At 51.6% G+C, this 14,555-nt stretch overlaps 1 protein-coding gene across 3 annotated transcripts in view; it reads left to right on the top strand.

Moving 5' to 3' along the window:
• LOC142258175 (uncharacterized) overlaps positions 1–13,708 on the top strand; it is a 44,170-nt gene extending 30,462 nt beyond the window's left edge. For 2 of the 3 annotated variants that reach the window (XM_075330671.1, XM_075330672.1), the window contains exon 3: positions 10,618–13,708. In XM_075330671.1, coding sequence (XP_075186786.1) covers positions 10,618–11,391 — 774 coding nt within the window. In that variant the 3' untranslated portion in view covers positions 11,392–13,708. The remainder of the gene's footprint in view (positions 1–10,617) is intronic. The other variant, XM_075330673.1, reaches the window with a different exon arrangement.
• The last annotated feature ends 847 nt before the right edge of the window (positions 13,709–14,555 follow it).

Below are 14,555 nucleotides of genomic sequence, written 5' to 3'. Positions count from 1 at the left end.
CAATCCTGGCGCTTTGCCCCAGCTCATCCCGCGCCCTGGTGCGTTGGCAAACGGGGTAATGAAGGGAATTTTGTTTACTTACCGTAAATTCCTTTTCTTCTAGCTCTAATTGGGAGACCCAGACAATTGGGTGTATAGGCTATGCCTCCGGAGGCCGCACAAAGTATTACACTCAAAAGAGTTAAGCCCCTCCCCTTCTGCCTATACACTCCCCGTGCTCCCACGGGCTCCTCAGTTTTGGTGCAAAAGCAAGAAGGAGGAAAAAGAATTATCAACTGGTTTAAAGTAAATTCAATCCGAAGGAATATCGGAGAACTGAAACCATTCAACATGAACAACATGTGTACACAAAAAAACAGGGGCGGGTGCTGGGTCTCCCAATTAGAGCTAGAAGAAAAGGAATTTACGGTAAGTAAACAAAATTCCCTTCTTCTTTGTCGCTCTATTGGGAGACCCAGACAATTGGGACGTCCAAAAGCAGTCCCTGGGTGGGTAAAATAATACCTCGTAAGAAAGCCGCAAAACGGCCTCTTCCTACAGGTGGGCAACCGCCGCCTGAAGGACTCGTCTACCTAGGCTGGCATCCGCCGAAGCATAGGTATGCACCTGATAGTGTTTCGTGAAAGTGTGCAGGCTCGACCAGGTAGCCGCCTGACACACCTGCTGAGCCGTAGCCTGGTGCCTCAAAGCCCAGGACGCGCCCACGGCTCTGGTAGAATGGGCCTTCAGCCCTGAGGGAACCGGAAGCCCAGCCGAACGGTAAGCTTCGAGAATTGGCTCCTTGATCCACCGAGCCAGGGTTGATTTGGAAGCCTGTGACCCTTTACGCTGGCCAGCGACAAGGACAAAGAGTGCATCCGACCGGCGCAGGGGCGCCGTACGAGAAATGTAGAGTCTGAGTGCTCTCACCAGATCTGACAAGTGCAAATCCTTTTCACATTGGTGAACTGGATGAGGACAAAAAGAAGGTAAGGAGATATCCTGGTTGAAATGAAAGGGGGATACCACCTTAGGGAGAAATTCCGGAACCGGACGCAGAACCACCTTGTCCTGGTGAAACACCAGGAAAGGGGCTTTGCACGACAACGCTGCTAGCTCAGACACTCTCCGAAGAGAAGTAACTGCTACTAGAAAAAACACTTTCTGCGAAAGGCGTGAGAGAGAAATATCCCTCATTGGCTCGAATGGTGATTTCTGAAGAACCATCAGCACCCTGTTCAGATCCCAGGGTTCTAACGGCCGCTTGTAGGGAGGGACGATGTGACAAACCCCCTGCAGGGACGTGCGTACCTGTGGAAGTCTGGCTAGACGCTTCTGGAAAAACACAGAGAGCGCTGAGACTTGTCCCTTAAGGGAGCCGAGCGACAAACCCTTTTCCAGTCCAGATTGAAGGAAGGACAGAAAAGTGGGCAAGGCAAAAGGCCAGGGAGAAAAACCCCGAGCAGAGCACCACGACAGGAAAATTTTTCACGTCCTGTGGTAGATCTTAGCGGACGTTGGTTTCCTAGCTTGTCTCATAGTGGCAATGACGTCTTGAGATAACCCTGAAGACGCTAGGATCCAGGACTCAATGGCCACACAGTCAGGTTGAGGGCCGCAGAATTCAGATGGAAAAACGGCCCTTGAGATAGCAAGTCTGGTCGGTCTGGTAGTGCCCACGGTTGGCCGACCGTGAGATGCCACAGATCCGGGTACCACGACCGCCTCGGCCAGTCTGGAGCGACGAGGATGACGCGGCGGCAGTCTGCCCTGATCTTGCGTAACACTCTGGGCAACAGTGCCAGCGGCAACAGATCTCCTGAAACACGTCCGGGTGAAGGGACCAATCCCCTGCGACCATGCCCTGGCGACTGAGATAATCTGCTTCCCAGTTTTCCACGCCTGGAATGTGAACTGCAGAGATGGTGGAGGCCGTGGCTTCCACCCACAGCAGAATCCGCCGGACTTCCTGGAAGGCTTGCCGACTGCATGTGCCGCCTTGGTGGTTGATGTATGCCACCGCTGTGGAATTGTCTGACTGAATTCTGATCTGCTTGCCTTCCAGCCACTGCTGGAACGCTTTCAGGGTAAGATACACTGCCCGCATTTCCAGAACATTGATCTGAAGCGAGGACTCTTGCTGGGTCCACGTACCCTGAGCCCTGTGGTGGAGAAAAACCGCTCCCCACCCTGACAGACTCGCGTCCGTCGTGACCACCTCCCAGGATGGGGGTAGGAAGGATTTCCCCTTCGATAATGAAGTGGGAAGAAGCCACCACCGAAGGGAAGCTTTGGTCGCCTGAGAGAGGGAGACGTTCCTGTCGAGGGACGTCGGCTTCCTGTCCCATTTGCGTAGGATGTCCCATTGAAGAGGACGCAGGTGAAACTGCGCGAAAGGAACTGCCTCCATTGCTGCCACCATCTTCCCCAGGAAGTGCATGAGGCGCCTCAAGGTGTGTGACCGACCTTGAAGGAGAGATTGTACCCCTGTCTGTAGTGACCGCTGCTTGATCAGCGGAAGCTTCACTATCGCTGAGAGGCTATGAAACTCCATGCCAAGGTATGTCAGCGATTGGGCCGGTGTCAGATTTGACTTTGGAAAATTGATGATCCACCCGAAACTCTGGAGAGTCTCCAGGGTGGCGTCGAGGCTGTGTTGGCATGCCTCTAGAGAGGGTGCCTTGATCAACAGATCGTCCAAGTACGGGATCACGAGTGACCCTGAGAGTGGAGGACCTCTACTACAGTAGCCATAACCTTGGTGAAAACCCGTGGGGCTGTTGCCAGGCCGAACGGCAGTGCTACGAACTGCAGGTGTTCGTTTCCTATGGCGAAGCGCAAGAAGCGCTGGTGCTCTGGGGCAATCGGTACGTGGAGATAAGCATCCTTGATATCGATCGATGCAAGGAAAACTCCTTGGGACATTGAGGCGATGACGGAGCGGAGGGATTCCTTCCGGAACCGCCTGGTCTTTACGTGTTTGTTGAGAAGTTTCAGGTCCAGGACAGGACGGAAAGACCCGTCCTTCTTTGGGACCACAAACAAGTTGGAGTAAAAACCTTGGCCCTGTTGCTGAAGAGGAACAGGGACCACCACTCCTTCTGTAACCGTGAGACAGAATGACTCTCACCCAGCGGTCTTTTATTTGTGGCAGCCAGGTGTCGCAAAAGCGGGAGAGCCTGCCACCGACCGAGGATGCTACTAGAGGAGGTCGAAAGTCATGAGGAAGCCGCTTTGTTAGCGGCGCCTCCGGTGGTCTTTTTAGGACGTGACAGACCGCCATGCTTCAGAGTTCCTTTGTACTTTCTGAGACCTTTTGGACGAGGAGAATTGGGACATGCCCGCGCCCCGAAAGGACCGAAACCTCGACAGCCCTCTCCTCTGTTGGGGTATGTTCTGTTTGGGCTGGGGTAAGGATGTATCCTTTCCCTTGGATTGTTTGATGATTTCATCCAGAACGCTCGCCAAACAGCCTGTCGCCAGAAATTGGCAAACTGGTTAAGCGCTTTTTGGAAGCAGAATTTGCCTTCCATTCCCGTAGCCACAAGGCCCTGCGGAGTACAACCGAATTGGCGGCCGCAACCGCCGTACGGCTCGCAGAGTCCAGGACAGCATTAATAGCGTAAGACGCAATTGCCGAGGTCTGTGTGGTAATGGATGCCACTTGTGGCGCGACCGTGCATGTGGCTGCTTCAATTTGCGCTTGCTGAGATAGCTTGTAGCGCCCATATGGCTGCGAATGCTGGGGCAAAAGAAGCTCCGATAGCTTCATAGATGGATTTCAACCAGAGCTCCATCTGCCTGTCAGTGGCATCTTTGAGCGAGGCCCCATCTTCCACTGCAAGTATGGATCTAGCCGCCAGTCTGGAGATTGGAGGATCCACTTTGGGACACTGAGTCCAACCTTTAACCACGTCAGGGGGTAAAGGATAACGTGTATCCTTAAGGCGCTTAGAAAAACGCTTATCTGGCCAAGCATGGTGATTCTGGAAGAAGCTGACTCCTCCGCCGGAGGAGCTGAGGGAGAAATATCCAGCATTTGATTGATGGACGCAATAAGAACGTTCACTATGGCGTCCCCGTCTGGAGTATTAAGATTGAGAGCGCCCTCAGGATCAGAATCCTGATCAGCCGTCTCCGCATCATCAACCAGAGATTCCCCCCGCTGAGACCCTGAACAATATGATGTCGAGGGAAATTCTAAGCGAGCCCGCTTAGTCGGTCTGGGACTGGGGTCTAAGTCAGAGCCCCCAGCCTGGGATGTATGAGATACCCCGGGAGGACATTGTTGGTCCAACTGAGGGGGGCCAGGGAACAATGAATCAACAGAGTCCCTTCGCTGAGATACCGGCCTGGACTGCAAGGCTTCTAGTATCTTAGCCATAGTCTCAGAGAGGTTTGCAAACTCCGTGCCCGTCACCTGGACATTGTCAACAGGTGGCTCCCCCTGGGCCCCTCTTAGCAGAGGCTCTGGCTGAAGAAGTGTCACAGGGGCCGAACATTGCACACAATGAGGGACAATGGAACCTGCCGGCAGCTGGGTCGTACAAGCGGCGCAGGCAGCATAATAAGCCTGTGCCTTTTGTGGGCGCCATGCTCCCTTAACACAATAGGGTATATAGCCAGAATGAACTGTGCTCATACAGTGTAAAGTATATACTGCAAACAAATAATGTATGAATACACTACAGCACCATGGGGCTAGCACCACAGGTGCTGCTTACCAGCCGCCTAAAGCGGTTGTGAGGCCACCAGAGACAGTGTCTGGGTCTCCCAGGGTTGGTCCCTCTCTGCAGCGTCGGAGGAGCTGACAGGAATAGCTGCGGCGTCCTGACGAGAGGAGGGAGCCGTGGGCGTGGCCGAGAGTGCGGGAACTGGTGCTCACACTGTGCACAGTGAGGGGGTTGGAGTAAGCAAATCATACTCCAGCCCTCAGTGCTGCTCTCCGTGCAGCGTCCCGCCCTTCCCCTGCCTGTCAGGGCTGGGGGCGGGAGAAAAGGAACTAGGCCGCAAGAAAGCCGGGGACTCGAGTATAAGCGTTGGCCGCCGTAAAAGCGCGGCCGGCGCCGAAGTCCCCGGCGAACTACAAGTCCCAGCCGCGCCGCAGTTTCCCATGGCAGCGGCGGTTAGCGCGGTAGCCCCTACATATAAACACACTCAGCAACGCTGAGTGTGTAATGGCACAGTTGAACCCGGTCAGCGCCGCGGTCCCCGGTGCACTAGCACACCCAGCAAAGCTGAGGTGTTGCCGTGCACGGTCCCCACAGGGATACAGAGTACCTCCAAGTAGCAGGGCCATGTCCCTGAACGATACCCGGCTCCTATCCAGCAGGCTCCACAGGAGTTGTGGATGAAGCACGGTCTCAGTGCCTGGAGACCGATAGGATCCCACTTCACCCAGAGCCCTGAGGGGGATGGGGAAGGAAAGCAGCATGTGGGCTCCAGCCTCCGTACCCGCAATGGATACCTCAACCTTAACAACACCGCCGACAAGAGTGGGGTGAGAAGGGAGCATGCTGGGGGCCCTATATGGGCCCACTTTTCTTCCAACCGACATAGTCAGCAGCTGCTGCTGACTAATCTGTGGAGCTGTGCTGTGCGTGTCTGACCTCCTTCGCACAAAGCAAAAAACTGAGGAGCCCGTGGGAGCACGGGGAGTGTATAGGCAGAAGGGGAGGGGCTTAACTCTTTTGAGTGTAATACTTTGTGCGGCCTCCGGAGGCATAGCCTATACACCCAATTGTCTGGGTCTCCCAATAGAGCGACAAAGAAATATGGGGTTGATGCCAGATGTGTAATGTCACCTGGCATCAAGCCCTGGGGTTGGTGAGGTCAGGCGTCTATCAGATACCCGACATCACCAACCCAGTCAGTAATAATTAAAAAATAGACAACAAAAGTAGTTTTATTTGAAAAAAACACTCCCCAAAACATTCCCTCTTTAACCAATTTATTGAAAAGAGCACAATCAATTCCACGTCCGGCGTAATCCAATAAGGGGGGGGGGGGGGGCACGGCGATCCATACCATAGTCGCTGTCCCAGTCAATGAAGAACAGAATGTTCCCCATTGGCTGGGAGAGCAATGCAGTGACCTGGGCTAACCAATAGGTCAGCTCAGGTCACTGCAGGGGATGACGAGCGCTGCCATCAGGAGCATAGATGAGATCATTACCTTCTGTGATCATCTCCTGTACTGCTGACGTCAGCGCTGTCACTGACTTATCGCGAGAGCCCGTGACGTCACCGCTAGTGACAGTCTCGGGCCGCTCGCGAGACGGGCATAGACAGCAGTGACCGCGGTGACGTCAGGAGGCAGGAGATCGTCACAGCAGGTAATGATCTCACCTCCTGACAGCAGCGATCGTCATCCCCGCGGCTCCCAGCACTGCAGGATGTCAGTGTCTGCCTGCGCTGCAGCGTGACAGGCTGCTGACACTGCGGGCAGACACTGACACCCTGCAGTGCAGGCAGCCGCGAGGCCGGAGCAGGACACACACTGCACGGGCACCTGGAGATCGCACGGAAGTGCTTCTGTGCGGCGTCCAGGGAGTGTGACGTGTGTTTACTCTGCTCCTCTTCCTGGCATAATGACATCGCTTCCTGCAAAACCGCAGGCAGCGATGGGCATTACCGCAGGTAAATCGCGGCTATTCCGGTGGTATACCGCACATCATTGCTACCTGCGGAATACCCCCGGAATACCGCAGGTACCTGCGGAAATTAATGGACATGCACATTTTCTCAAGAAAGTTTCTCGAGAAAATTTTCTCAAGAAATTTTCTTGAGAAAAATCCGCACAGTGCGCACAACTATTTTTTCTCATTGAATTTCATGGGAAATGTCTGCACAAAGATTGCAGACATTTCTCAAGAAATTTCCGGGGCAAATCCGCGGGTAAATCCGCGGGAAAAACGGTCTAGTGCGCACATAGCCTAGAAGCATTAATCTCTTCCTGGATCCATTGAGTCCTTGGCGCGGAATTAAGACCCTTTTTCTATCACTCTCTGTTATCATGTGTGTGTAGCAGAGCAGTGTGTGACTGTAGCACAGCTGTGTGTATATAGCAGAGCCGTGTGTGTGTTGAATGTAGCTTGGTTGAGTGTACATGCAACACTGTCGTGAATGTGTGCAGCAGACAGGTATATAAAGTGTGCTGTGAAGCCTCCTGTGTATAATACCCTACTTCCCTCGGGATTCAGTCTTTTCGTCCCCTCAGGCGCTGACTGGGCCTTATGTGATGCCATGATGTTGAGGCCTAGAGGCACCAAAGAGTGGAGAAGATGGAAAACAAAAGAAAAGCCTGAAGCACCAAAACAAGAGAGGGCCAGAGGAGCATGGAGGGGCCAGAAGAGCATGGAGGGGCCAGAAGAGCATGGAGGGAACAGAAGAGCATGGAGGGAACAGAAGAGCATGGAGGGAACAGAAGAGCATGGAGGGGAACAGAAGAGCATGGAGGGGAACAGAAGAGCATGGAGGGGACAGAAGAGCATGGAGGGGACAGAAGAGCATGGAGGGGACAGAAGAGCATGGAGGGGACAGAAGAGCATGGAGGGGACAGAAGAGCATGGAGGGGACAGAAGAGTATGAAGTGTGTTATTTTTCTACTCAGTTATTATCCTCTGGGGTCTGGAGAGACAAAAGATAATAAATTTCCCACTACACACCAGGACCATCAAATTCCCTGATCAGCATCAGATCAGCTCCGCTTAGGACTAGATTTTAACAAGTGATTTCCCTCCCGTGGATCACTCCCGGCTCCAGTGCCGCCGCTCCAACAGCCGTGCAGACGGCACCAGCACCAGTAATGGACTGGCACTAGGCCCAGAGGCTGTGGAGCGGATCCCAGGAGGAGGACGCCCTCTGTAAAGAATCCTCCCCAGTGTTATATATTCCCGGTCTGACAGTGGGAATACTTACAATTATGTACGAATCTGTGATGAAGCCGTACAGAGACAGGACGCGAGCGATGTCCCCTGCCAGGAGCTGGTTCTGCTCCAGAGACCTGACCCGTCCCCCGACACCAGACATCCTGGAGAAGAGGAGAAGTCAGAATAAAGAGGACTACAACTCCTATCATCTACTGCCGAGCCGTGTATCTAATCCTATCATCATGTGCTGCCAAGTAGAGTATCTAATCCTATCATCTGCTGCCGAGCCGTGTATCTAATCCTATCCTGTGTGATACTGTCTGCTGAGCTGTGCATATAATCCTATCCTGTGTGATACTGTCTGCTGAGCTGCGTATCTAATCCATCCTGTGTGATACTGTCTGCTGAGCCGTGTATCTAATCCTATCCCGTGTGATACTGTCTGCTGAGCCATGTATCTAATCCTATCCCGTGTGATACTGTCTGCTGAGCCATGTATCTAATCCTATCCCGTGTGATACTGTCTGCTGAGCTATGTATCTCATCCTCTGCTGTGTGATACTGTCTGCTGAGCTGTGAATCTATTTCTATAATGTGGGACATACACATTTGCCCCCTATGACACTGATAAGATACAATGATACGGCCGTTGCTATATTGGCGCACCTGCAATAGGCTAAGCAGCCATATTGGTACACCTGCGGTCGGCTGAGCCGTCACTTCAGTACACTTGCTGAGCTGCCACCTTGGTGCACCTGCCGTTGGCTGAGCCGCCACCTTGTTGCGCCTGCGGTAGGCTGAGCCGCCACCTTGGTGCGCCTGCGGTAGGCTGAGCCGCCACCTCGGTGCGCCTGCGGTAGGCTCAGCCGCCACCTCGGTGCGCCTGCGGTAGGCTCAGCCGCCACCTCGGTGCGCCTGCGGTAGGCTCAGCCGCCACCTCGGTGCGCCTGCGGTAGGCTCAGCCGCCACCTCGGTGCGCCTGCGGTAGGCTCAGCCGCCACCTCGGTGCGCCTGCGGTAGGCTCAGCCGCCACCTCGGTGCGCCTGCGGTAGGCTCAGCCGCCACCTCGGTGCGCCTGCGGTAGGCTCAGCCGCCACCTCGGTGCGCCTGCGGTAGGCTCAGCCGCCACCTCGGTGCGCCTGCGGTAGGCTCAGCCGCCACCTCGGTGCGCCTGCGGTAGGCTCAGCCGCCACCTCGGTGCGCCTGCGGTAGGCTCAGCCGCCACCTCGGTGCGCCTGCGGTAGGCTCAGCCGCCACCTCGGTGCACCTGCGATAGGCTCAGCCGCCACCTCGGTGCACCTGCGATAGGCTCAGCCGCCACCTCGGTGCACCTGCGATAGGCTCAGCCGCCACCTCGGTGCACCTGCGATAGGCTCAGCCGCCACCTCGGTGCACCTGCGATAGGCTCAGCCGCCACCTCGGTGCACCTGCGATAGGCTCAGCCGCCACCTCGGTGCACCTGCGGTAGGCTGAGCCGCCATCTTGGTACACCTGCTGAGCAGCCATATTGGTACACTGCAGTTGGCTGAGCCACCACCTTGGTTCACTTGAGGTAGGCTGAGACGCCATTTTGGTACACCTGCGATAGACTCAGCAGCCATTTTGGTACACCTGCGATAGACTGAGCAGCCATTTTCACTACATACTGTGGTAAACAAAATGAGGTAGTGAAAAAAATAAAGACAAAGCTGCGGTTTTTGTAAGGAAAAAACGGAAGAGTGATAATTTCAGTCACGCAAAAGATTCTATAGAATTAAAACAAACCCCATGATATTGCGTGGTAATGGCGCTTATAAACAAGACACCATGTTGCTTTGATAGTAATTACTGACCCCCAAGATGGAGGAATTTGATAACAATGATTATAATATGGAGGGGGCATATGTGTGATACCACCTCACACTATCTAAGCCAAATAATACACTTTGGTGGGGGCCATATCGGCTAATATCGGGCAGCAGGGGCCCCTCCCTGCTCGTCACTATGCAGATGGCGCCTCCCCCTCCCCGCACTTACACTCCTCCATGTGAGGCCGGCTCTCCGTGGGTTAGTGGGACGTGACGTTTACACCCGGAAGGCCTCCACGTCTCGTGTGCCTGGTAAGTCCGGTCCTCCCCTCCCGTACATTGTCTATCCATTACCCGTCTGCGCTCCGCTCCCGGTAACGGCCTGCGCATCCTCGGCCTCTTCCCTCAGCGCGGCCGAACCTCTGAGGTAAAGATTCGGATTCCTGTGCGGGAGAGTTCGCGGTCTCACGTGCGGCCTCCTCGCTGGTGTCGAGCCGGAAGTGACTGGTCACTGTTGTGTGCCGAGTTTCCACCTTTTTTGTATATATTTGTGTCATTCTTGTTATTATTGATCCTTTTCTCAGGTTTGAGGCCCAAATAACCAAGATTTATAGTGATTTTTTTACAGGACCTTGTATTATGCTGTGTGGTAATAGAACAATAGCACCGTACTGATTGATGGTGACATGCGTTAAACAGGATGGATGCACGAAAGTGCTCGCTTTTGTTGCCATAGCAATCAATTGGCCCTTAGTGTATGTACTGATGAGATGTGCGTAGGGTTAATTAAAAAAAAATCTTCTTGAACCCCATTAAATGTATAAAAAAATGAATATATTTGGGATCGGCGCTCGTTTACGAGGAGAAAATCTGTGAATTATACATATATTAAGAGTCTGTCCTCAGGTCAACGTATAGAACAACAAAGGATTCTTTACAGTATGAGCATTAATGTGTAACCGTGTATCTTGTGTGTTGTAGGTGATGTCGCTTTCTCGCCGTCGGATGAAGCAGGGAAAAAAACACGTAACATTGTCGGTGAGGGAAGCCATCATGGCTGACACGTTTATCAACATAGATGTGTCCTCCGGGTTGTCGATGGCGCAGATCGGATCAGGAAATCGAAAGCACAAGCAGTTCTTGAGAAGGCGGAAATATCTGGAGAAACGCAGATTCCTCAAACAAAAACAGCTGCCCAATAAGAAAGCTGGAGAGACGCGAAACGCGTGGGGCCGGAGTCGGCCGAATGGACAGGCGGAGGGTCATGGGCCGGGGAGGCAGCAGGACGGATCATCCCGGACCGTAACAGTGGGCGCCCCGTGCCAACCGGGCACATTAAGCATCGGTATAAACTGCGCCGCTAACCGCCCCTGTCCTCCCACCCCCTCCAAAGACCGCCCTTCCCCTGCTATGGGCGGCACCAAGGAACCCGCCAAGCCCCTCGTACCGCACCGCAACCTGTTGCTCAGCGAGTATGAAAGCGGCCTCCCCTCCGCCGCGGCGGTGCCACCTAGCCACAAGGTGCTTGCTATTGACTGTGAAATGGTGGGCACCGGGTTTAAGGGTCGCAACAGCGCCCTAGCGCGGTGCAGCATCGTGAATTACCAGGGGGACGTGGTGTACGACAAGTACGTACGGCCCGCCTGTCCCGTCACCGATTTCAGGACCAGGTGGAGCGGCATCCGAAGGGAACATTTATCTAACGCCATCCCCTTCAACGTGGCACAGAAAGAGGCAAGATGGGCTTCATGGTAAGGAAGGATCGTGCATGTTGGAATTCAACATGACCAATCTTTTTGTCTTCGACACTAGATGGCGCCCACAACATAGACCTGTTGCATCCTCGCCGTTAGATGGCGCCCACAACATAGACTTGTTGCTTCCTCACCACTAGATGGCGCCCACAACATAGACTTGTTGCATCCTCGCCGTTAGATGGCGCCCACAACATAGACCTGTTGCATGCTCATCGTTAGAGGGAGCCCACAGCATAGACCTGTTGCATCCTCACCACTAGTGGGAGCCCACAAGATAGACCTGTTGCATCCTCACCACTAGAGGGCACCCACAACATAGACCTGTTGCATCCTCCCCACTAGAGGGAGCCCACAACATAGACCTGTTGCATCCTCCCCACTAGAGGGAGCCCACAACATAGACCTGTTGCATCCTCCCCACTAGAGGGAGCCCACAACATAGACCTGTTGCATCCTCACCACTTTTTATGACTGAAACCCCAGTGAGTTGTGGTGAGACCAACTGGAACATTTGCAAACTTTTTCCTAATTTTGAGTTACACGTGATCAGCAGACAAGTCTTAGTGTGTGTGTGTGATGCCTTCACTATACACATTGGATATAGGACCCCTCATATGTTGGGGGTTACGCATTGTGTGAAATGTGACCTACAATATAGACAAGCATACACCACGCTCTTGTAGTAATAATTGTAGTAAAAGGTATAATCAGTGAGTTTTAGCAAACAAATGCTCTAAATTCTCCTCAAGTTGTGAGGGATTTGGAGAGTTTCAGATCCATAGAAAACAATATAAATACACCATCAATGATCAAGACTTTGGGGCTTATTATACACATTTTTAAGAAAATAGGAACATAAAACACCTTATTCCCATAGCAAATAAGTAAAATATCCTAAATATCAGGCTTTAACAGTAAAATTAAAAATCCATGTTACTCACCAAGCTGAGGAGGACCATTTTCAGGGGTTCTCATGGAGCACATGGCTGGCTTCAGGAGCATTTCCTCTGGAGCTGACTTACCTTTCTGGCAGACCCAGGTAGACTGCTCTCTGGAAGGTTTGGTGTTGGCTTTTCAATTAATATTCTGACCCTCACCTGAGTTTTCTGGTCAGGATTGGTCTAGAAGTTCCCATGTGAATAGAGGACGGCATTAACCTACCCAATCAGGCTTCTAAGCCACTCCCAAACCCAGTAGACTGGTTCTGGGGATTCTAGCTGAAAAAACGTCATCATTTTGAATTTGCGCAATTTTGATGATTTTGGGTTCACTTACTGCAGTTGAAAAAAATAGACTTGAACAAAAAAAAACCCTCTAAAATGATGAAGGGGATGAATGGGTGCTTGGTTTTTCTTAGCACTTTCTATCTATCTGGAAACCCAAAACCCATTATGCAAGTTTTGAGATTAAGTCAGCGATGTGGGAAGTTAACATTAAATTCGACAGATGAAAAATTTCAATACCATGATCTTTTGGAAGATTTTCTTCAATCCTTCAGGAAAGGGAAGAAGAAAAGGAGTGTCAATTCTGGTCATCGTGGGATTCGAACCTTGGACCCAAAAGCTCCAAAGCAAAAGTTCTAACCACTGAGCTGTGGAATCAGTGAGCCACTTGTTTGTAAATAACATATAAATCTATATTCGTTGATTTTTATTTTTTTTTTCTTATTTCAAGTAAATAAAGCTACCATCCTTAATCTCTGCAAAGTAAAATGTTTTAACACATGATATAGAAAAATACGGATAAAGGAAGAAGAGGAGTTTTACATCTGTTCTTTATGGGATTCGAACCCAGGACCTAAAATCTCCAAAGCAAAAGTTCTATCCACTGAGCTATGGAGTCAATAAGTTAGATGTGTGTAAATAATATATAAATCCTTTGTATTGGTTGATTTTTCTTTCCATTGACTAAAACTACCATCCTTAATGTCTGCAAAACCAAATATTTTATCAGTGACGCTTTGCTTCACACAATGTTGCCCATAAAAAATGTTAATTTCTCAAACCTTTATCACTAAAACTGATCTTTTTGCAGAGAAGCAAAGAAGAAAAGTGGGATTCGAACCCAGGACCCAAGCAATGAAAAGCAACAATACTAACCACTGAGCTATGGAGTGAGGGTGGAGCCAGCCTTAAAAAATATATATATATATGTCTTCTATATGCAGTTTTATTTAAGAGAATAAAAGTACCATCCTTAATGTTTGTGAAAATATATTTGTTGGGCTTCATTCAGCCCAACAAATATATATTTAACCTCACAAAGTGTAACCTACTTTAAAAAATAAAATTCTCAAACCTGCTTTACTAAAGCTATCAAGTTTAATGGTTACTGTTCGGGACAGGGTTAGGATATGGTTAGAAATAAGGTTAGATATAGAATACGTGTAGAAATAGGGTATAACCCCGGTTTCACACATCCGGCTTTTCGCCAGTTTGGCGAATGCGGAGCACGCCAGTACAGTGGCAGCGCCGCAACTTCTGGGTCACATGCTCCGGTCACATGACAGCATGTGACCGGCGCTTGTCGCTCTGCCATTGTACTGTATACAGTGTACTGGTGTGCGCCGCATCTGCTAAACCGGCGAAAAGCTGGATGTGTGAAACCGGGGTTAGCATAGGATTAGAAACAGGGTTAGGGTTCCGACAGGAAATGGTTAGAAATAGGGTTAGGATGTGTTGACAATAGGGTTAGGATTAGGATTTGATTAGAAATAGGGTTAGGGTACCTTCACACTTTAGCGATGCAGCAGCGATCCGACCCGCGATGTGACCTGGTCAGGATCGCTGCTGCGTCGCTACATGGTCGCTGGTGAGCTGTCAAACAGGCAGATCTCACCAGCGACCAGTGACCAGTCCCCAGCCAGCAGCTACGTGCAAGCAACGCTGCGCTTGCACGGAGCCGGCGTCTGGAAGCTGCGGACACTGGTAACTAAGGTAAACATCGAGTATGGTTACCCGATGTTTACCTTAGTTACCAGCTCAAACCGCTTAACTTAGCGTGTGCAGGGAGCAGGAGCTGGCACTGGCAGCGTGAGAGCTGCGGAGGCTGGTAACGAAGGTAAATATCGGGTAACCACCTTCGTTACCCGATGTTTACCTTAGTTACAGCTTACCGCAGGCTGTCAGACGCCGGTTCCTGCTCCCTGCACATTCAGGATTG

Source organism: Anomaloglossus baeobatrachus, chromosome 12 (genome assembly GCF_048569485.1).
Source record: "Anomaloglossus baeobatrachus isolate aAnoBae1 chromosome 12, aAnoBae1.hap1, whole genome shotgun sequence".
Lineage (NCBI taxonomy): Eukaryota > Metazoa > Chordata > Amphibia > Anura > Aromobatidae > Anomaloglossus > Anomaloglossus baeobatrachus.
This window is presented reverse-complemented; position numbering and strand designations above follow the sequence as displayed.